The sequence below is a fragment of the Jaculus jaculus genome, chromosome 8, assembly GCF_020740685.1.
Source record: "Jaculus jaculus isolate mJacJac1 chromosome 8, mJacJac1.mat.Y.cur, whole genome shotgun sequence".
Lineage (NCBI taxonomy): Eukaryota > Metazoa > Chordata > Mammalia > Rodentia > Dipodidae > Jaculus > Jaculus jaculus.
This window is the reverse complement of record NC_059109.1, coordinates 64,926,186-64,950,588: the sequence shown is the minus strand read 5'-3', so window position 1 is coordinate 64,950,588 and position 24,403 is coordinate 64,926,186. Positions and strand designations below refer to the sequence as shown.

General features: G+C 41.0%; 1 protein-coding gene across 4 annotated transcripts in view; it reads right to left on the bottom strand.

Moving 5' to 3' along the window:
• Positions 1–540: 540 nt before the first annotated feature.
• Positions 541–24,403, bottom strand: part of Cep152 (centrosomal protein 152) — a 157,767-nt gene continuing 133,904 nt past the window's right edge. For 2 of the 4 annotated variants that reach the window (XM_045157381.1, XM_045157383.1), the window contains exons 25-27: positions 22,771–22,927; positions 22,268–22,374; positions 18,602–19,893 (exon numbers count right to left, since the gene is read on the bottom strand). In XM_045157381.1, the coding sequence (XP_045013316.1) occupies positions 18,863–19,893; positions 22,268–22,374; positions 22,771–22,927 (1,295 nt within the window). In that variant the 3' untranslated portion in view covers positions 18,602–18,862. Of the gene's footprint in view, positions 1,055–18,601; positions 19,894–22,267; positions 22,375–22,770; positions 22,928–24,403 lie in introns of those variants that run through there. The other 2 variants (XM_045157384.1, XM_045157382.1) reach the window with 2 other exon arrangements.

Here is a 24,403-nt window from a genome sequence, read left to right as displayed (position 1 = left end):
AGCATAACATTTGCATTTAGCCAGACACCAGCAGGCGTTACATCCCCAGATGCACAGCTTTTAAGTAGATTTCTAGTAAATTTTTCCTGTAAACATAGGGGGGTTTCATGTGCTATGTAAGAATCCACTAGGGGGAGTAAAGCATTATGAGAACACAGCACAACTGTGCTGGTAACTTCTTTGCATCATTGCTGCATTCTGTTGCTTCCAATCAACAACCTTAGTTGCTTCAAAACACAAAGATGTGCGGGAATCAACATTTCCCTGTGGAAAGCTTTTAATCTTTTTGCCCTTAGGGTCACTCAATAGTGAGCAAGAGCAGCTCCTCAGAAAAACAAGCATGTCTGTTTCATTTATAGTTTTCTTCTGCTCAAGAGCTACGGCAAGAAAAGATTCTGACAAGACAAACTTGACCTGGCAACAGTTCTCCACTAAGAGTCAGAGGAGCTACAGTGTCTCACAACTTTGTGTGCATTTATTCCAAGTTTCTTGCCTTCAAAGGCTGATGCAAAAATGCCTTTCAGGTAAAGGTCCCCTCTTTTTCCTTTTATATGAAGTTGAAACTTGGATGGGTACATGATGATTTGGTACATTTTCCTCCTCCCTGGCCCCACTCCACTGAGGGCTTTCTTAGTGGAATTACTGATACTCACCATGGGGTTGTGGGTTACCTGTAGTGAGAACAACAGTCAGTCATTGTTGGGGGAGGGGCAATGCCTCCAACCCTGTGGCTCTTACATTCTTTCAACTCCCTTTTCTGCAAAATTCCCTGAGCCTTGGTGGGTGTGCTTTAAGTCTGCTTTAGTGTTGAGCTCTCAGCAGCTTCTGGATTTCTGTGTTGGTGAATTATGTGTATCTTCAGAGTCTGTCTCCATCACCCTGGCTCAGGTTGTCAGGCTTGCTGTGGAATCAGCACTCTTGCTCATCTCACAAATTCCTCTGTGTTTTCTCCTGGGATCTAGCGACTATGCAGGAGTGGTTCACCTGCTGACATGGAGTAAGCAATCCTTGTCCTGTTGATAAGATTTTGGTTGTTCTGGGTTATTGCTGCTTTCTGAAAAAGAAAAAGAGATTCTTCAATGGAGAGTAAATCAGAATAGGGTTTAAAGGGTATAAGCATTGTTAGAGAGATTTTCATGGGTGTAGCCTCACTTTTGGCCAAAAACCAGTGGGAGTTTCATACTGGTGTCCATAATCTTGGTCTCCATAGGATTCTACCTTGGTTCCCAGGTCCAGCTACGGGTTCCTATCCACTGATTGTATCTTGTAGCCAATCAGACAGCCACTGGTTGCCCACACAGGGTGTGTCCCGCTATTGCAAAGGTGTACATCTTGTCAGAATGGTTATTTGCACATAGCAGGATCCCCTGCTTGCTCATAGCATCGTTGATCATTTTTGCCCAGAAGCTCATGTCATGGTTTTTGGCACTATACCAGCTGACCATCTGGGAGCTGACTTCCTTCCAGATTCAGCTGGATCACTCCATGTTCTGTTAGCTGCATGTGTTGCCTTCAGCAACAGGATCTTACCTTTCCCCTCAGGTGGGTAAGAAAGTGCTTTGACAATCTGCCTTGTTTTGGGAACCCATAGGTCTGTTCAAAAGCTCAGTGTGGGTTGGAACCTATTTCTGGTACCGGCAGTTACAAACCAGGGCCAAACATTTTAGGGTTAAGCTTCAGGCCCTTTGTATTAGTCAGGGTTCCCTAGATGAACAGACCTGACAGAATGAATTGTATTAAATAGGAATTTATTGGATTTACGACAGTCCAAAAACAGTAGATTACAGGCCTGAGAGTCAAGGAACATGGTAGCTGCTCAGTCCACGAGGCTGGATACCTCAGCAGTCCCAATCTGGCCCTGAAGGCCTGGAGGTGTCCTGGAGAGATGCTGCTCTTCAGTCCATGCTAGTCTTCAGTACACACTGGAAAGCAGCAAAACAGCAAACAGCAAGCACCACCAGCAACCAGGTGAGGGGAGGAGAATAACTTTCTTCCCAGAGCTTCTTTTTAAAAAGCCTCTCCTCTGAGAGTGGCTGCCCATTCTGGGGGAAGGGCTCACCCTGGGGGAAGGATTCCTTTGTTAGTTAATCCTTCCTGGAAGCAACCTCAGAGACCCACTTATGAGGAATGTCTGTGTATTCCTAAACAAATTAAGTTGACACAAACTTAACCATCACACCCTTTTTACCAGACTATCCCTCCATGATCCTATTGAGGGTAATAAGTTTGAGTCTGCTATCCAGGAAGGTATATATGGCACCAACTCATTTTGGAGATCCATCCATCCATCCATCCATACATACATATATACATATATATACATACATTATATATATCTCTTCCCTGTCCTCCTGATCCCCATCCCACAAACTCATCCCTCTTATCTGACCCTCAGGTGTCTTGTCAGGTATGGCAGCAATTAAAGTTGTTTTAAGTTTAGGAAGCACAGATAAGGGAAAACATGCAGCATTTGTCTATGTTTGTGAGAGTTCAGTTACTATGATCTGTTCCCAGCCTATCCATTTTCCTATAAATTTCACTGTATCATGTTTTCTTACTGCTGAGAATTCCACTGTGTATATGTGCCTCATCTTCATTATCCATTTGTCAGATGACAGGCATCTGGGTTGATTCTAGTTATTGGTGATTGAGAATTGAGCAGCTATAAACATGGTTAAGCAAATATCTCTAGAGTTAAGACTGGGGACCCAGTAGAAGAATGGCTAGGTCAGCTGGTAGTTCTATTATCATCTTTTTCAGGCATCTTCATATTGAATTCCATAGTGCTTGTACAAGTTTGCATTCCCACCAGCATTAAATAAGGGGTTCCTCTTTCCTCACATCCTTGCTAACATTTGATTTTTTAAATGATTGCCATCCTTTCTGGAATATGGTGGGGTCACATATGTTGTTTTAATTTGAATTTCCTGATGGTTAAGGATATTAAAAAGTTTCTTAGGTGAGTATTAGCTATTTGTTTTCTTCTTTTAAGAATTTCATGTTGAGTTCCCTGCCCCATTTTTTGAGTGGATTGTTTGATTTTTTATTGTATAGTTTATTGAGTTCTTTGCAGATTCTTGACCTCTGGCCTCTGTCAATGATTTATCTGGCAAAGATTTTCTCCCATTCTGTAGTCTGTTGGCTCTGTTTATGGTAGGTTTGTCTGTACAGAAGCTTTTTAGCTTCATGAAATCCCACTGATTGAGAGATTGTTTAATTTCCTGGGGTATTATTTGAGAAGTCTTTCTCCAGTCCTATATTATGGAGAGTGACCCTATTATTTCATCCAGTAGATTGAGAGTTTCAGGTCTTATATTGAGGTCTTTAATCCATTTGGAGATGATGAGTTTTTGTGCATGGTGAGAGGATATGTTGTAATTTGGTTTTTCTACATGCGGTTATCCAGTTTGACTAGCACCATTTGTTGAAGATGCTGTCTTTTCTCCAGTGTACACTGTTGGGTCCCTTGTCAAAATCAAGTAGCTATAGTTGCTGGAAGTAAGGGCTGGGTATTCAGTTCTGTTCCACTGGCCCATATATGCTGTTTTTGTTACCATGGCTTTATAGTATATCTTCAGATTGGGTATGGTGATACCTCCAGAGGTGTTTCTTCTTATAATTTTACTTATTTATTTGCAAGCAGAAAGAGAGAGAGAGAGAGAAGGAGAAGGAGGAGAAGAAGAAGGGAAAAGAGACACAGACAGAGAGAGAATGGGCATGCCAGGGCCTCTAGCCACTGCAAACAAACTCCAGATGCATGTGTTCCTTGTGCATCTGGCTTACTTGGATCCTGGATAATTGAACCTGGGTCCTTTTGCTTCACAGGTAAATGTCTTAACTGCTAAGCCATCTCTCCAGCTATAGACGTGTTTCTTTTGCTGAAGATATTTTTGTATTTCCAGGGCCGTCTGCCATTCCATATGAATTTTGAGATTATTTTTTCTATCTCTGTGAAGAATGATGCTGGGATTTTTACTGGAATTGCATACAATATGTATATTGCTTTTGGTAGGATTGCCATTTTCACAATATTAATTCTACCTATCCAGGAGCATGTATGGTCCTTTCATGTTCTCATGTCCTCCTCAATTTAAGTATTTTAATGTTTTTATATCCTTGGTTAATATTATTCTAAGGTATTTAATTTTTTTTTGGTAACTATTGAAAATGGGACAGCCTCACTTGACTTTTTTTTATTAATTAGTTATGTACTCAGAAAATACACTCAATTTGGTAGCATTGTTAGGCTCATCCATGTCCTACACCCTTCCCTTGGCCCCTCCTTGTTCAGGTATATGGGTCATGTATTCTGGAATTAGCCCACAGTTATGGGTAGGATAAATGTCTCTGCATATCATGACCCAACATGTAGCTCTGACATTCTTTATGTCCCCTCTTCCACAAAATTTCTCTGAGCCATGTTGGGTCCATTTTGGGTCTGCTTCAATGATTAAGTATTGGGGGCCTCTGAGTCTCTGGATATCTGATTTGGTAGGAGTTGATTTTTCTCTGTGTTGATCTCCTTCACCCTTGTGCTGGTACCCAGCTTACCAAGAATACAGCACCCTTGCTTTTTTCGCCAATTGTTCTTACTTTTAACTGGGGCCCTTTTGAGGTATGATGGGGTGGCTCTCTCCTTAGGATGTACATCTATCTGAAAAACAGAAGCAGATTCTCCAATGGAGAGTAAGTTAGCACCAGACAAATGAGATAACCCTCAATTTTTTTATAGAGAATTTAATAGGTGTAGGCCCTCTTGTAGCCCATGATTGGTGGTAGCATGTTAATGGAGAGCTGGCTTATGTTTGGATATGTTTCAGACTTGTTTCCCAGATTCAGCTATGGGTACCATACCACTGAACAGATCAGTTAGCTGAATCAAGAGAAGTTGGTTTCCCACCGTGGCTGTGCACCACTATTGCACTTGTGTGAGCATCACAACAGATTATTTCTTGCTAAGTATGTTAGACCATGAGTTGCTTGGACAGATATTGGCCATTTTCCCCTAGTCGCCCATGTAGCACCTTCTGGTACTAGACTCGCTGAGTGTCTGGGGACTGACTCTCTTCCAGCTTCTAGCCATGCCATTCCATTTTACGTGTCAACCACATAAATGTCTTCAGCAGTAGGGTCTTATCACTATCCTTTGGTGGGTCATCAAGCACTCTGACAGAAATCTATTTTTCTTTTAGAAAACCTTGTAGGTCTCTCTGATCAAAAGCTCATTGTGGATGATAGCCCCATACTGGTACTGGGAGTTACAGGTCAGAGCCCACTAAGAAAAGGAAGAAAAAGATAACTAATATACAAGACTTAGAGAGGAGAGAGAGAGAGAGAAAGAGAGAGAGAGAGGGAGGGAGGGAGGGAGGGAGGGAGGGAGGGAGGGAGGGAGGGAGAGAGAAGCTGTAGAAGATTAAGTTCAGTCTTCACCATACCCTCTCCAGTGTCTTGTGGCTCAGGTGTTCCCTCTAAGGGCCTGATGAAGGTTCAACCATTTGGTCTGCCTTTTAGGAAGTAGAATTTTATGGTCTTCAGGTCTAGATTTGTGTTTCCCACCCCTTCGATGCCCTCCCCATCCATCCTAGTGTCTAGTCCACGAGATGCTTGCTGGGCATGTAAGGTATCTTGGGTAGATTCAGGTTAGGTGCTGTAGAGTGAGACTATGTGGTGATTTTTTTTTTTTTTCCTGTGATTGGGTAAGTTCACTGAGAATAATCTGTTCTAGGTTCAACCATTTTTCCTCAAATTTCATTGTGTCATTTTTTCTTACTGCTGTATAGAATTACATTGTGTAGATACACCACCTCTTAGTTATCCATTCTTCTAGTGATGGACATCTGGGTTGATTCCAGCTCTTAGCTATGATGAATTGAGCCACGACAAACATGATTGAGCAAATCTCTCTGGCCTGTGGCTTGAAGGTTGTAGGGTAGATGCCCAGTAAGGGAATAACTAGATCTGTTGGTATTTCTATAGTCAGCTTTTTCAGGAGTCTCCATATTGCTTTCCAAAGTGGTTGTACCATCCTACATTCCCATCAACAGTGGATGAGTGTTCCTACTTCTCCACATCCTTGCCAGCACTTATTTTCATTTGATTTTTTGATGTTTGCTATTCTTATTAAGTAAGGTGGAATCTCATAGTTGATTTAATTTGTATTTCTCTGATGATTAGGGATGATGAACATTTTCTTAAGTGTGTGTTTGCCATTTGTATTTTTTCCTCTGTGAACTGCCTGTTCAGCTCTTTGCTCCATTTTGTGAGTGGGGTGTTTGACTTCTTACTGTTTAGATTTTTGAGTTCTTTGTAGATTCTAGAGATTAGGCCTCTATCAGTTGGATAACCTGCAAATATTTTCTCCTATTCTGTAGGTAATCTATTGGCTTTGCTTATTGTGTGCTTGTCTGTAAAGAAACTCTTCAGCTTCATATGATCTCATTGGTGGAGTGACTGTTTAAGAACTTGAGCCACTGGGGTTTTGTTCAGGAAGTCTTTTTCCATTACTATATCATGGAAAGTACTTCCTAAATTTTCTTCCAGTATTATTTGAGTTTCTGGTCTTATATTGAGGTCTTTGATATGGATTTGAGTGTAGTGCTTGGTGAAATGTGTGGATCAAGTTTCAATTTCCTGCATATGGTTATCCAGTTTGTCCAGCACCATTTGTTGAAGATGCTGTCTTTTTTTCCCAGCCTATATTGCTCAGGCCTTTGTCAAATATCAAGTAGCTATAGTTGCTTGACCCAAATTCTGGGTCCGCCAGTCTATTCCATTGGTCCATACTCCTGTTTTTATGCCAGTACCATGCTGTTTTTATTACTATGGCTTTGTAATATAGCTTTAGATCAGGCATAGTGATGCCTCCAGAGTTATTTCTTTTGCTGGGGACATGTTTGGATATGTGAGGCCTTCTGCCTTTCCATATGAAATCTGAGATCATTTTTTCTATCTCTGTGAAGAACACTGTAGGGATTTTAATTGGAATTGCATTAAATCTGTATATTGCCTTTGGTAGGATTGTCATCTTCACAATCCAGGAGCATGGGAGGTCTTCCTATTTTCTCAAGCCCTCCTCAATTTCTTTCTTGAGTGTTTTTATGTTATCGTTGTATAGATCTTTCACTTCCTTGGTTAATGTTATTCCAAGGTATTGTATTTTTTTGTTGCTATTGAAAATGGGACCATGTCCCTTATTTCTTTCTCTGTATCTTTGTCATTTGCATATAGAAAGACTACTGATTTTTGTGCATTGATTTTGTATCCTGCTACTTTGCTGTAGGAGTTAATCACCTCCAGGAGTTTTGGAATGGAGTCTCTCGCATCTCTTACATATATAATCATGTCATCAGCAAATAGAGATAACTTAACTTCTTCCTTTCCAAATTGTATCCCTTATATTTCCTTCTTTTGTCTTATTGCTTGAGCTCGGACTTCCAGTAGTATATTAAAAAGCAGAGGTGAGAGAGGACAACCCTGTCTCATTCCTAATCTTAATGGGAATTCCTCCAGTCTCTCTCCATTAAGTATTATTTGGGCCTTAGAAGCTTTGTATATTGCCTTTATAATGTTAAGATATGAACCAACCATGCCAATTCTCTCCAATGTTTTAATCAGGAAGTGTTGTTGTATCTTGTCAAAGGCCTTTTCTGCATCTATCGAAATGATCACGTGTGTTTTTGTGCTTAACCTTGTTTATGTGGTGTACTACATTGCAGGTTTCCATATGTTGAACCACCCATGTGTTCCTGAGATGAATTCCACTTGGTGAAGGTGGATAATGCTTTTGATGTGTTGTTGGATTCAGTTTGTGAGGATTTTGTTCAGGATCTTTGCACCTAAGTTGATCAGGGAAACAGGCCAGTAGTTTTCTTTTCTTATCGCATCTCTGCCTGGTTTTGGAATTTGGGTGATACTAGCTTCATAAAAGAAGTTGGGTAGCTTTTCCTGTTCTCCAATTGTGTGGCACAGTTTGAGGAAGATTGGTTTGAGTTCTTCCATGAAGGTTTGATAGAATTCAGCTGAGAAGCCATCTGGTCCTGGACTCTTCTTTTTGGGGAGGTGTTTTATTACTTTTTCAATCTCTATGAATGTGATGGGTTCATTGAGGTGATTAATCTGCTCTGAGTTTAGCTTTGATAGATGGTATGCATCCAGGAATTTATCCATCTCCTCCACATTATCCAGTTTTGTGGAGTAGAGGTTTTTAAAATAAGACCTGATGATTCTCCCAATTTCACTTATGTCTATTGTGATCTCTCCCTTTTCATTTTGAATTTTGTTAATTTGAAGCTTCTTTTTTTTGCTTGATCAAATTGGCCAGGGGTTTGTCAATCTTGTTTATTTTTTCAAAGAATCAGCTCTTTGTTGTTGTCTCTTTGTTGATTGTCTTGTTTCCTTGGTTTCCAATTCATTAATTTCTGCTCTGATTTTAATTATTTCTTTCCTTCTGGAGATCTTTGGGTTGGATTTTTCTTATTTTTCCAGTGCCTTTAGGTGGATGGTTAGGTTATTGATTTGGGATCTGTCTTTTTTATGAAGGCATTGAGTGCTATAAATTTTCCCCTGAGGACTGCCTTCACTGTGTCCCATAAGTTTTGGTATGATGTGTTCTCATTGTCATTCAATTCCAGAAACTTTGAAATTTCATTTTTTATTTCATCTACTATCCATTTATTGTTTGAAAGTGTGCTGTTCAGTTCCAGGTGCCGTTAGGATTCTTGGTGGGTCTTTTATTGTTGATTTCTAGCAATATAGCATTGTAATCCGATATCATGCAGGGAATTATACCAATCTTCCTAAATATGTGGAGGCAGGCTTTGTGACCCAGTATATGGTCTATTTTAGAGAATGTTCCATGGGCTACTAAGAAGAATGTGTAGTCTGTGGATTTGGGATGGAAAGTTCTGTATATGTCCATTAGGTCTAAGTGATCTATGGTTTTGTTGAGCTCTCTTACTTCCCTGTTGAGTTTCTGTTTGGATGATCTGTCCAGTACTGACAATGGTGTATTTAAGTCTCCAGCTATGATGGTGTTGGTGGTTATTTCTGTTTTATTGTCAAGTAGGATTTGTTTTATGAACTGTGGTGCCCCTGTGTTTGGTACATGCAGATTTACAATTGCAATATCCTCTTGATGGATCATTCCCTTGATATGTAGGAAGTGGCCTTCTTTGTCTTTTTTATTTTTGGTTTGAAGTCTGTTTTATCCGATATTAATATAGCTACACCTGCTTGTTTCTTATTCCCTTTGCTTGGATATTGTTTTCCACCCTTTCACCCCAAGGAGGCGTCTGTCTTTAGTGGTGAGGTGGGTTTCTTTCTTTTCTTTTTATAATATTTTTTGTTCATATTTTATTTATTTATTTGAGAGTGACAGACACAGGGAGAAAGACAGATAGAGGGAGAGAGAATGGGCGTGCCAGGGCTTCCAGCCACTGCAAACGAACTCCAGACACATGCGCCCCCTTGTGCATCTGGCTAACGTGGGACCTGGGGAACCGAGCCTTGAACCGGGGTCCTTAGGCTTCACAGGCAAGCGCTTAACCGCTAAGCTATCTCTCCAGCCCGAGGTGGGTTTCTTGAAGGCAACAGATTGAGGGGTCTAATTTTTGGGTCCATCCTGTTAGCTTGTGTCTCTTGATGAGTGAATTAAGGCCATTAATATTTAGGGTAATGACTATGAGATTTGATTTGATCCCTGCCATATTGTGATGGTAGATGTGTGTTGGTGTTTTCATGGACTTTGAAGTTTTTTGTGCCTACTCTGAGTTTGGTTATTATGATCTGCTTCTTGTAGGCATTTGAGGTTGATTTTTTGTTTCTTCTCTGTGAGAATTTCCTGAAATACTCTCTGTAGGTTTGATTTTGTGTCCACATAATTGTAAAGCTGAGTTTTGTCATAGAAGGTTTTTCTTTCACTGTCTATTATGAGGGATACTTTTCTTGGGTAGTGTAGTTTGGGTTGGAAGCCATAGGCTCTTAGACTTTGCAGTGTTTCTTTCCAGGCCCTTCAAGCTTTCAGGGTTTCCATTGAGAAGTCTGAAGTTATTCTGATGGGGTTACCTTTGAAAGTGGTGTGCTGTTTATCCCTAGCTGCTTTTAGGATTTTCTCTTTGGTGTCAATGTTTAGTCTTAATGGCAATATGTCTTGGAGAGTTTCTCCTTAGGTCCACTGTGTTTGGAGTTCTGTTGGCTTCTTGTATCTTGATGGGCCTTTCTTTTAAGAGACTGGGGAAGTTTTCTTCGATTATTTTGTTAAATACTTCTCCATGCCTTTGGTCTGAATTTCTTCTCCTTCTGGTATTCCAATAAGCCTGATATTAGGATTCCCTCATGTTCTGTTCACAGGAACTTTTAAACTTACTGAAATTTTTGAACTCTTGAACTGTTTCTTCCATCTTGTCTTCTAGATCTGAGTTTCTATCCTCCACTTGGCTGACTCTATTCTTGAGAGCTTCTAGAGGGTTTTGAACTTGTTCAATTAGGTTTGCATTTTCTACTACTTTTTATGTATAATTTCCATCCCTCTGTCAAGCTCCTTTTTCACCTCATTTTCGGATTTTCTTGATGATTCTTGGAATTCATCCTTTCATTTCTTTATGTCTTCATTTAGCATGGCCAGGTAATTTTTAAGGTCTTTTTTTTTTTCTCACTCTCCCTCAAATCTCTTAACTCTCTTTGAACTCTTATGTACTAATTCTAGTTTAGTGATGCCAGCATCCACATGATTATCAGTCCTTTGATGCTTTCCTGCAAGTTCTACCAGTAGATTGGTCAGTATTGCACTGCTCATAGCTTCAATTCAATGTTCTGATCCTAATGACTCTTCTATGTTTTGGTTGGATGTATTCATTGTAGGACTGGTTGCTCTAGCTGGATTTTCTTGCATTTGATTTTTCATGTTATTTCTTTAGTGCTGTGGTCTGCCCATGACAGTGTATGGGCATGTAGGTGGGAGGATCAGCCCGGGCTCAAGCGCAATGGGAATCTGAGGCATCCTGGGGCAGTTGCCAAGCAGCCTGGGCTTTGGCTTTCACTTGCCAAAGCCGCCTATCTACTGCCTGGCAGGGGCGCCAAAGTTGCCTGAATTCTCAAGCGGTAATGTGCCAAAGCTGCCCAAGTTCGAGCTAGGAGGGTCACTGAGGTACCAAGCACTGAAGCAGCCCAAACTCTGGCTGGGAACAGTGGGACCCGGAAGCAGTCTGCGTTCCCCCACCACAGGACAATGGTAGATGGCCTGCGGGGCAGAAAGGTAGGGGATGAGCTGGTGCTGTGGGACTGGGCTTGCTGAACGTGCAGTGGCAGGAGCAGTAAGTGAGCAAGTGGGTGGAGCGGTCTAAACTTCAACACAAAGGAATTGATCTTCATGCAGCTGCACTGTGGATATGGGGAGGGGTGTGCTACCTGCTGGTGAGGGATTCAGGGATTCCCTGTTATTGCCAGGAGTTGCTGAACACGTGGTGGCAGGAGCAGTAAGTGGGAGTGTGGAGCAGTCTAAGCTTCCACATGCAGGGATCAATTGGCATGCAGCAGCAGACATGGCAGTTATTTGGGGGGAGGGGTGGGCTACCTGGCCACGAGAGGATCTGCAATTCCCTGTCCCCCCATGCCCTCCCACTGACAATCTATTGGAGATTTCTCTCCCCTAAAAGGCCAAGTGAACCCTTAATGTCTTGCCTTTCTTTCCCTGGGATTTGCAGTGCAGCTAGGCGGTTGCCATCTTGTCCGGAAGTTCCTAGAGGAAGACTTTTATTTACATTTTTTTGTTACTTTTATTTATTTGAGAGCAACAGACAGAATGAGAAAGAGGCAGAGAGAGAGAGAGAGAGAGAAAGAATGGGCGCGCCAGGGCTTCCAGCCCTGCAAAGGAACTCCAGATGCGTGCGCCCCCTTGTGCATCTGGCTAACGTGGGTCCTGGGGAATCAATCATGAAACTGGGGTCCTTTGGCTTCACAGGCAAGTGCTTAACCTCTAAGCCATCTCTCCAGCCTGAAGAAGACTTTTGAAAGTAAACTTTCTTCAATATTTATTGATGTCTCTTGAAGAGGTTAATTTGTTTTGGTTAGGCAACATTTTTATTTTTCCACCTCCAAATGAGAGTATTTCTTATTTTTCCCGGGAATGTGCCCAATATTTGTTGCTCTGAAAAGAATGCTCCTTTTTTAAAATTTGGTTTGAGATCAACCTCTGAGCACTCTGGGAAGACAAGCAACCAATGGCTGACTAATCAGGGCCAGGCAACAGCAGAAGACGGCATGAGTTAGTGTACGAGCTAGCACCTTAACTGCTAAGCCTTCTCTCCAGCACCAAAATCATTGTTACTGTATAAAGAAATCACATTTGGTCCCATTCCTTTCTGTTATATATTTTTTTCCTTATCCCTATTCCATTGAGGTCTCTCCTTAGTGAGGTTATGAATGTCTCTGTGGAAGAGACAATGTCTCAGAATACTCTTTGACATAAGACTTTTAAACATAAACACTTAAGTTATTAAGAAACTCTTTGAAATAGTTTTTTTTAATATATAAAAGAGTAGTCCAGACTTAATTTATATTTACCCAGTATATACATACAGATTTTATCATTTGTTGATTTGGGAACCTTTTTCCTTCTAATTATCTGAAATATATATTTTTTAAATATGAAAGCAAGTTGGAACATTACTAGAAACTGTAGAAAATTCCTGACAAACTCAGTATTGCGTACTTCTGAATCTAAGCATAAATCTTTAGACTATTTCCTGTTAGCAGTTTCACAGAACCATAGAAAGATAAAGTAAACTTTAAAAAGGTTACCACATATTTCTTGTAAGTCCCCATTTCTTCACAGCAACTTGGGACTTACCCATCATCATCCTGGGGCTGGGACCTTGAGATTTCCCATGCCTGCAGCCCTCCCCCCATCAAAGATGGGAAACCAAGAAAGCAGTGCCATCAGGGATCCTGCTGCGGGCATCATAAACCCAGGGAGGTCTGTGCCCTGGCCTCCGGGTCCAACAAGTAGACCTGTTGGTCAGGCTTCCCCTGCAACTTCAAGGGCCACCTTGCCATAGTCTAACTTAAACCCACAGGAAAAGCACCAAAGTGATCCGTTGCAGTTGCCTGCTGGTGTGGTCTCCCACTTTCTTCCTTTCCCTGGAGAGCTGCCCCAGCCTCAGCATTTAAGAGCAGGACCCATGAGTTCCCCCTGGTTTTTAGCATTTACCTGGGATTTGCCCCAGAGCTTAACTATTTCTACTTGACTCCTGGGGAGCACAGCAGGACTGCAAAAACCTTAAGAAGATCTGTGCTGTGGCCAGGTCATCTCGTCCCTTTGTCAGTGTGTACAAAGCAAACTTTGAGATAGATAGAACATTTCTTTCAGAGCTCAAGGCCATGAAAGAACAAAGGCTAGAACTTCCAGCATTAGCATAGAGCCAGAAGCAATTTTAGTACATGAACCCTGTCAGATCTGGCCTAAGTATTTCATCCAAATTAAGTTCAGAAGCCTTTGCATAAACTTGCAGATAGATTTCAACCTTGGCTTGCTCCTTCCAATGTTCAACCCCTTTCCCAGTATCAGGCCATGCTGTGGTGGAACTCTAGTAGCCAAAACAGCACTGTCTCTGCCCTGGCCTAGGCATTCCCAGGCCCTACCAGCCAGCCCCTCATACTTCTTTAGTGAAGAGTGTATTTGAAGGCAGGTGTGTGTTGGGCTGAGGAACCTCTGGCCTTGAAGGTCCTGGTCTAACTCCAGCTAAGCTGGTTTTCTCGCCCCCTGTATTTCAGGGAGAGTTTTGAATTTTTCTCAAGGCTTGAGGGCAGCTCCTTGGCATCATTTTTTTAAGAGTAGGAGAATCTTGTATTTCCCCTGTCTACAATCTTAGTTTTACATTCAGAGTTCCCTTTAGAAGCCATCTATCACTGAAAGCTGGCCATCCTAATTCACAAAGGATCTTTAACTGGTGTCCCTGGCATCATCCTGAATATCCCTTTCTGAAGTATGGTTTTTGTTTTTGTTTTTTTTGCCATGCAGTCTAGAACAATGGATTCCCTCTACTCCATGATAAATTTCCAACTCTGTTGGTATTGCAGAATAGACACAAAGATGAAAACTTCCTGGGCATGCACTACTCAGGACAGAAATCACTCTGCAGCCTTAGGCTGTGAGCTACATCACACACACACACACACACACACACACACACACACACACACACATTCCTACCAAGTGCACTTTTCACACAGGCTCTAGATAGCAGTCTCCCCCTGAGGTGACCTAACTGAGCAGTTACAATGACTCCCATAGATTCCAGATGGCCATCTCCCCTGAGTGGATCTAACTGACAAGTCACAATGATTGCATAGAGGCGATCAGTCTCTCTCTTCCAGCTTGGTGGGTCTAACAGATTACCCTGGGATATCTTACCAGATTCCTGGAGTCCAAAACATGTTCCCACTCTCTTTGTCAGGTCAATCAGGTAGAACACAGTCTGATAGCACAGGCCATAGCCCATGGAATATGGATCCCAAAGGCCTAGTGGCACCTTCCAGTTGTCCTTAGGTTGCTCCTAGCCACAGCCAAGTCCTGCAGCAAGGGAGGATCAAAGGGACAGCCTTGTCTGTGGTCACAGGGCACAATGGCAAGGGTGCGGGTTGGGTTCCTGGCCAATGCACCAAAAATATTATAGGAAACTGAGTCACACAGAAATTGCACCAGAGATAGAGTAAACTTTAAAATACTCAAGTGAGAAGTCAAAGAAACTTGAAAAATGGAAAGATTTGTCATGCTCCTGGATTAGAAGAATAGTGTAAGATGGCTATCTTACTAAAAGCAATTTACAGATCCAATGGAACCCCTTTCAACATTCCAATGACCTTCGTCACAGAAAAGTGTCTTTTGCACTTAGCAGGATTTGAGTTATTCAGCCCCATGTAATTCAGGAGGCCCTTTTCATATAAAGAACACCTACATGTTTTGTATAAAGCCTTATTAATGGACCTGGGAGATGGCTCAGCAGTTAAAGGCAGTTGCTTGTAAACCCTGCCAGCCCAGGTCCAAATTCCCCAGCCACCCATGTAAAGTTGGACCGACCTTTGTTTGTAGTAGCAAGAGAACCTAGTGTCCTTGGGCTTGGGTGTGTGTGTGCATGCCACACACACACACACACACACACACACATGCACACACAACAGAATTTTTAAAGGCTTGTTAATGATATAGTAACATGTACATATATACATGTTTTTATGTATATGGGTGAACACTCATGGCCTACTGTGTGTTGTAGAGATCAGAGGGCAACCTCAGGGCATAGGTCCTCTCTTTTCACCTTAAAACAGGGTCTCTTGTGTTCCTGTTTTGCCCCTGAAAAGGACAAACCAGATGGACCTCAAACTTCTGGATTTTCCTGAGTCTATCTCCCATTGCTGTTGACATCTTGGGATTACAGGTGTGTGTTTCACTTTATATGGGTGCTGGGGATCAGAATTTTGGTTAGCAGGCTTACACGATAAGTACTTTTAACCACTGAGCCACTTCTCCAGACCTCTATGTTAGTGTCAGAAATACACTGATGTTTGGGCTTATGACCCATGCTGGATCTCCATACAAGGTCACAGTCCAATTGCAGTAAGTCCAGGGACCTTTGGATACCTGTTTCACAACAAAAGGAGAGTTTGTGATTAGGTCCCTTTACCTCCTTCACTTTTTTAATATAAGGCCTTTGAAAGGCTGAGCAAAAGAATTGGGATATGAGTGCATGTTCAGATCTTAATATGGTAATTAATTCACTCTAAATATTAAAAAATATAACTTAAGAACCCAACAGAAAGAATACTTTTTAACCTATTAAAATAAAAATATGAGTTGAGGGCTGGAGAGATTGCTTAGTGGTTAGGGCACTTGCCTGAGAAGCCTAAGGACCCAGGTTCAATTTTCTAGGTCCCATGTTAGCCAAATGCATATTGTGGCACATGTGTCTGGAGTTTGTTTGTAGTGGCTAGAGGCTCTGGCATGCCCATTCTCTCACTCCTTCTATATCTAATAAATAAATTAATAAAATGATAAAAATATGAGTTGAGAGAAGGTTAGAAGCCCTTAATATCTGAATAAATGAACAGATGAATATCACATACACTCCTTAACCCTAATGACCTGGGTTTGATCCCCTAGTGCCCATGGATGCACAAAGTGGCACATGTGCCTAGATTCTGTTCTCAGTGGCTAGAAACCCTGGAGCACCCACCTCAAACCCCCTCCTTGCAAATAAATATTTTTTTCCACATTCTCCTAAGAAAGTAAGTGAAACTAACCCCATGTGTAAAGAAATCTGCTGATTTCTCTGTTTGGGAAGAACATGGGGGATAGTGAGAGAAGAGGAAAAGATTCTCCCCTTTAAAATGAATTGTCAGCTCACTGATAAGTGAAACCAAATAAAGACTGCATAGCACAAAACAGCCAGGCAAATAACAAAACAAGTAGCAAATCAACTCTGATTACTTGCCTTAGGCAAGAGCTAAAAACCCTATTGCTGAAGATACCATATGCTGCTGACACAGAGCACAGGGAGACCTGGCTGGAATTCAGAAGAAAGCCAGTCTCCAGACAGTTACCCTGTCTAGTGCTGGAAAGCGCTACATGAGCTACTGGCAGAAAATGCCCAACAGTCTGAGCAACCAAAAGTCTAAGCTTCTCAGAAGCAAGCACCCTGACATGATGCAAACACTAGTGCAATATTGGCACACAGCCTCAGTGGGTAAGCTTTTTGATAGGCTAAGAGATCTGCTCAGTATAAAGGAACCCATATCTGGAATTGGGAACCAGGTCAGAGTTAGATGGAGACAAAGATTATGTTCTCTAGTGTCAAGCTCTCACTAGTGTTTGGTTAAAAGAGGGCTTACATACGTCAAGGTCTCCCCAAACTAATAATGTGTATCCCATTTAAACAATTCGGACTTCACTCTCCACTGGAGAATCTGTTAGTCTTTGTCAGAAGGTGGTGAGACCAGAGGAGATAAACTACCCCTTGCACTTCATCCAAGCTACAGCTGAATCCACAGAGGAATGGGGAGACAACAAGAATGCTGCTTCCATGTGATTCCTGATAATCAGCACCAGGGTGTAGGAGGCAGACCCTGAGGATATTATTCAACACCTACCACAGCAGAGATCCAGAGGCTCCTAAGAGCTCATCACTAAAATAGACTTAAAACTACCCACCATGGCTCAGGGAATTTTGTGGAAGAGGGGGAGGAAAGATTGTAAGAGCTACAGCTTGAGACATCATGCCAAGAGGCATCCCCTCCCCCAATTAACTGACGACTGCTCCCACAACGCATAAACTACAACCCCAAGGGGAATACCTACAACCCTACTGAGGAGCGTCTCCAGTGGAAAAGGGGCAGGGACGAGGGGAAAGAGGGTACCAACAAATGATGCATCCATATGAAACATCTTGTTAGTAATACTACTAATAGAAGAAGAAGAAAACAAAATACTGGTGGTGCACGCCTTTAATCCTAGCACTCGGGAGGCAGAGATAGGATCACCATGAGTTTGAGGCCACCCTGAGACTACATAGTGAATTCCAGGACAGCGTGGGCCACATACCCTACCTTGAAAAAGAAAAACATAAACCAAAAAAAAAATTAATTGAATTTTTAAAAAACTGAGGGAAATAAATTATCATCCCCAAAATTACTGTAATTTATATATAAAATCATCAGTTTTGGGCTGGAGATATTGCTCAGCAATTAAAGGCCCTTGCTGGCAAAGCTTGGTAACTTGGGTTTGATTTCCCAGTGCCCACATAGAGCCAGGTGCTCAAAGTGGTGCATGCATCTGGCGTTCATTTGCAGTGGCAGGACACCCTGACATGCCCATATTCATATTCTGTCTCTCCCTCAAAAATAAATAAAATCAGTTTTCAACAAATTTATGAAGCATGAAGAAACAGAAAAGTATGACCTATAATCAAGAAAAAATATAGTAAAAGTTTTCAGGAAGCACCTGCATTTTAAAACCTTATTAACCTTCTTTAGGCCTCTGTAAAACAATTTAGAAACAACAGTACTTAGGAAGTCATTTCTGCATGTTTTTACCAGGTTATAGCGTTAATAAATTAGCCAGTTCTGCACTGATAAACATAAAAATCTATTTTAACCACATGATAAAGCTTATTATTTTGATTTTCAAACAGTAGTATTCCAGATGGATAAAAATGTGAAATTACCAGATAAAGTTGTTGGGTGTCACAGATGACTTGAAATATCAAGTTAAATAACAAGAGTAATATTTTAAGTAATAAAACAAAAATTACCTATTTTTATAAGAACTTTTCTCTAGCTGAAAGCAAGCCCCCAAAACTGAAGAAATGATTTCTAAAACTATATCTAGATTGAGTCTCTGGCTTTCTAAATGGCTAATTTCCATACTGGACATGTCTCAATATGGTGGGTCATATATACAAACAATCCGAGGTTACATTTTTTTCCAAGGGAATTCCAAACATGATGTCAACATAATATCTCTATATCATGAACTATAAAATAGGTCATAACAAATCAACAGATTATGTGAAATTTTATTTAAGTAATTTAATACTTCAATGTGAGCCAATTTATAACTACAAAAGTTGAAAGTTTCACAACAAATATAAGCACCACACAGAAGCAGAGCACACTTCATATCATCCACGTATTTAGAAAATTAAGGCAACATAATTATCTCAAGTAATTTTATGAGAAAACTTTACTAATATAAAGGATGTTTGTAAATCCTCAAAAAATAGGCAGAGTCCATGAGGCTTTTTTTCAGTATGAAGTCTTGCCCTTTGTTTTTCTTGTCTAGATATTAATGATTCTTCTCAGGTATGGCACATTATTAGTCTAGATCACCAAATGGGCTGTCAAAACCACTGTCTCGTTGGCCAGGCAAGGGAGCAATGAAATTTCTTGACGGCTGCTGATGGAATGAAGATCGTTCCACACCCGCCAGCTCTTTGCAGTCTGACTTTAGTGAATCAGTCTCAGGCTGACAACAGTGGTCCAGAGTCAGAGAGACCTTCCCTTCCTGGGACTTCATGGTGTCTTCCAGCAGACCTGGAGCACTATCACTCTGACATTTCAATGGATGACAAGTTGCATTACTTTTCTCTGTATCTGAAAGACAATTGGCTGCTAAAGACTGCTTCAACTTAAAAGAACCATCTACTCTATCCAGAGTTCCTTGTGACCTATCATGTAAAAATGACACACCATGACTATTACAGGGCAGAATGGCACTGTTGGAAAACCAGCCTAAGGAGTTACCAAGTTCCCCTCCATCCTTTACTGGAGTATACTGAATACCCAAAGCTTGACTTTTCTCAGGTTCACTGACTGCTAGTGAATCACATATAAATGCTTTTATATCAGACTTTTCATTAGGGCCTTGAAAGGTAGTATGTGTAGATCCAGGCTGGGAAAAGCCAGAGGTATATGTAGGTAAGGACTTATTTTCAAAGGTTCCAAGACAGGGATATGTGGCTGAGTGCAGAAGAGATTCCGAGCCACAGTCACTTTGTAGGCCTTTCTTCTCTCGCAAATCAAAGCCTCCTTCATGTTCACACAGAACAGACTTGGGTGCAGCATTCTTTGGTAAGATGTTTAGGTGCTTGCAACTACTGTCAAACTGAACGTCTGAATGTGACCCTTTGGAAGCCATATACGTTTTTCCTCTGTGCTCTGAATCCTCTAACCGCCTTTGTAAATTACACGCAGCCCTCCTCTTAGGAACTTGTTCACACATACTTCTGGGGTTAGTTTTTATACTCTTTGGTTTGCTTTCATTGTGATGTGGTATATTCTGATTCATACAATTTCTTTTTGATTTTTCAACTCCATTCTGCATCTCTGAAGTCTGGGCCAGTGCTACTATGTGCAAAGGAACACAAAAATTAGGGGACACAAATCAGGAGAAAATTAGCATTTAAAGAAAAGAATACATTTATCTTTTTGCATATTCTCAAAGAAAATGCATCCAAGATAGACAAAAAAATATTCTTCTATGCACATCCCCTAAATAAAGCTTGTTGAATTTATTATTGAAATATGATACACTAGTATTGGCATCCATTCAATCCATCGTTTCTGTGCATTAGATTGTCACAACATTTCAAGAGCCAACTACAAATGCTTCAAATGCTGCTTAGACTCGATGTCAAGTGTGGAGTTTCTGATGAAGATGTGGTAGAAGGCCCTGTCCACCCACTGTTTATGACACACAACCCTTTGTAAATGCTAAACAGGTCAGACCCGAAGGAAAGCAGCCCCAGGACTACAACTCATCAGTATAGTTATTGTTAATGCCAGACAGCATGAAAAGGGGTCAGTTCTATTGGGGACTATTTTTACATTCTTGGCCCAGATCAACAGAATCCTATTTTTTTTTTTTAAATCTGTTCTTTTACATAAAGTTCATGTAACCATTCCAAAATTCAAAATGTACTATTTATGATTCTATATGAAAAACTTTTCATAGACTTTTAAATAATCTCTACACCAAATTACCAGAAATTTAGAAACTGTATCTCCATACAGGAATATTAAACATGTCACAGGATGACTGAGAAATTAGCAATTTGTTTTTCATATACTTCTATATCCTCTAAAGCTGTGTTATACACAGAAAGAAAAATACACTTTCATGGGAGACTGTCCATGATTATTATGAGCTGTCATCTTTGTCCCTTTTAATGCCAACTCTACTTTATGACTGTACTGACCTTGGTAACCTATCTAATACTAGCATTTCATTTGCTTACGTCACTTTGCATTCCTTCATTTTGAATCTTCGATGTTCTTTTTTGCAGAAGTGGAAAATATCCAAATTTTGTAACACCCTATTTGAAATTTGTAGCCTCTTAACCAGTGATTTAGAAAAAAAAAATGTTTTTATTTATTTATTTATTTGAGAGTGACAGGCAGAGAGAGAAAGAAGCAGAGAGAGAGAGAATGGTAAGCCAGGGCCTCCAGCCACTGCAACCAAACTCCAGATGCCTGTGCCACCTTGTGCATCTGGCTTACATGGGTCCTGGGGAATCGAGCCTCGAACTGGGGTTCTTAGGCTTCACAGGCAAGAGCTTAACCGCTAAGCCATCTCTCCAGGCCCTTAACCAGTGATTTTGAACTATTCATGGTCAGCGTGATTGTTGGTATATCAACCTATTTCATCTTCTATTTTTTCATGTGTTCTTGTTTTTGTACTTCTTCTGTATTAGTGTCAAAGTTATATATTTCTATTTCTTTCCATTAATTTTAACAGACATATTTAGGCTTATAATGGCTATCAGTATCTGTATGTACAGTACCTATTACTTTATTTGAAATAGTACAAAATTTAGCATAGTTTTAGTTTCTTTCACCTATTCTCCATCTTTTTAAGAACACTGTACTGGCTCAGGTCTTGTGGGTTGCTTACTCAGTCTCTCTTACTGTCGGCATGTATTCTACTGGCTTTGTTCTGTCGTTGGTTTGGTCTCTTTTCATGGTGATGGCCTTCTCTACACATGGTGATTCTCTGTTAGATGCTGTATCTGTTTGTGCTGAGTGGTTAAAGGAATTGTTGGTAGGGTAACAGAGGAGCCACAGGGCAGAGAACTGGCACTCTGGGCATGGTGGCTCCAGTTCCTTCTTGGATCTAGTCCTGTGGAACACTGTCTTGTTCCCAATGCCCTGCCCAATTCTCAGGTTGGAGAAGAAGGGAGGGGAGACCAAGAAATAAAGAGTGACTTACCTGGTTGTCACTACTCAACACTACCAAGTAGCTACCCCACAGGTCTCCCCATGGCCCACTACTTCTGTACCACCAGTGTGCGTGGCAGTTTGATACTGCTCCTGCTGGTAGCTCTCATTGTCTGGAAATTTTGAATGGAGGTTTGCCATGTTAAACCACACCCATTCAGGGATATCTTACAATTTTTGGTCTATCCATTATAACCTTCAAAAACCCACTTATAATTTGCCCCACTGTCATGTTTTGTTTTATTTTTACCTATTTTATCATTCTCAGGATAGAAGCACAGTGACAGCTGGTGGGCTGGCCCAGTCTACCTACTAGAACTGGACACTTGATGCTTTTTGTAATTTTCTGTGCCCTCCTCTCTTTCTATCCTACACACAACTTTACAAATTAACTCTTATTCCTTGTAGTTCTGCTTTCTTTCATATGGGAAGTATTAAGTACCTTCCCTGCAAAAAGGAGAGGAGAGAGAAGGAACATTCAAGTGAGTGACTTGTTTGGACGTACCCGGCTGTACAGGTTTGCTCTGTTGTAATCGATGAGAGGTAGGCGTTTCCAGTAGCTCTGCCATTGTAGCAAGTTTGCTAGCAGCATTCATAATTTTCTTCTCAGCTCTGTAGGAAATTCCAGAATACAAAATTACAATAGTCTACAGAAAGAGAGAGAGCTCCCAGACCCAGGAATGCTGTTCTATTAGCCCTACCAACAGCTATAGCAGCACAACCACAAACCTCTGCTAAGTCCTGAGGGCTAGTATATAAGAATGGCTGATTTTTATGATACTAGGGGTGGTAGCTCACACCTACAATCCTAGCACTCAGGAAGCTGAGGAAAGATGACCACAGTAAATTCAAGGGCAGGCTAAGAAACAGTGTGACTTCCAGGGCAGCATGGACTAGAGTGAGGCCATGCTTCAAAAAAAGCCAATTTTATAATTAAGTAAAAATGTTTAGGAAATGACAGCATGTTGTCCAGAGGCACTCAGAACATGTAGTGCAGACTACACTTACCCTTCATCTTTTCCATTATCCTGCAAAATCTGCCGGAGGCAAATCATGTAATATTTGCGCATCCTTCGAGCAGTTTCCTGACGTTCCCGCAACACTTCTGCCTTTATTATTTCAGCAGCTCTCTCCTTACTTTCCTGAATATAACGAAGCATGTCACCTGCGGAGATAGGAAGAGCAAATGTGAAATCAGTTTTCTGGGAGATGAAATGATAGAGGCAGAGGTGAAACACTGCACTTTCCATAGTCATTAGACCTGAACACACTGTTAGCCCTGAGGTGATGACCGCGGCCTGTGGGGAGGAAATATACCACATTCTTTTTTTTTTCTTTTTTCGGTTTTTCAACGTAGGGTCTCACTATAGCCCGGGCTGACCTGGAATTCACTATGGAGTCTCAGGGTGGCCTCGAACTCATGGTGATCCTCCTACCTCTGCCTCCCAAATGCTGGGATTAAAGGCGTGCACCACCACGCCCGGCAACATACTGCATTCTGTCGTATTCTAAACACTCAGCACAGAAACACAGGCACTTCAGTTGTCCCTTACATCCAATAAATACAGAAAGAAGAAAGAACTACACAGAAAAGGTTAACAAAAGAGAAAACAAAATGCTGAATACAGGAGGCAGCATGACCTACAAAAACTTAGATATATCTCCTGTGCTTTGAAATGTAAGGTTTCATTATTTATTCAATGCTTCCAGTAACATTTACCAAGTATCTAGTGAAACATATCACAATCCATGAGAGCTGCGTGTGGGATGGGGAGAGGGGAGGGATCTGGAAACTGACAAAATGAGTATCAAGTGTCCAGTCCCAGTAGATCAGTCAGCTGAGCAGGCCTACCAGCTGCTTCCATGTGCTAAAAGGGAAATAAAAAGGCTTACAAGTACCTTCTCCAAAGTATATACAATCACAATTCACACATTTTAAATTCTCTTTTCACCATTAACTCAACATAACTTTGATTTGGGATATTATTATAACTAACATTTTAAAGCTAGATATAGACTATTTCCTACATCTAGAAGCTCATCATTCTTACTATGTTAGGGATACCAGTTCATACAGGAATTGCCCTATCAATGTCAGCCAGCACCTGAAAATTAGATGCTCTATGCAAAAACACAAACTGGGAGTCTATTTTCTTTATATGAGATGGGACTAATTAAAACCAAGCACATGTAAATATATAATCTCCAATTTTCTTTCTAAATTGTTAACTAAACACAACAAAATTTTACCACAAAGAAAACTGCTTCAAATGTGTTTTCTTAGCAGATTGTGAATGAGAAGTCATGCCATGCGTAAGAATGTCCTTTGGTAGCATCAACATGGGCTGTGGAGCCAACCACATTCCCTCACACTGAACAAACCTTTCAGAACATTACCAATGATTTTTAAGTTTGCTAGTTATATTTGGAATTTGACACCTTTTTTTTTTAAATGAATGCTACTTTATGAGAGAAATATCCATTTTTGCTATATAAACACAGATTACTGTATTAGAATACACATCCACCCCATGCAAGTTTGTAATTAAACAGCAGGAAATAGTCCATCCTCTGAAAACACACACCTGGGGATGCTCTGCGGGATAGCTGGTATTAAGTCTTGACAAATTTACAACAATTT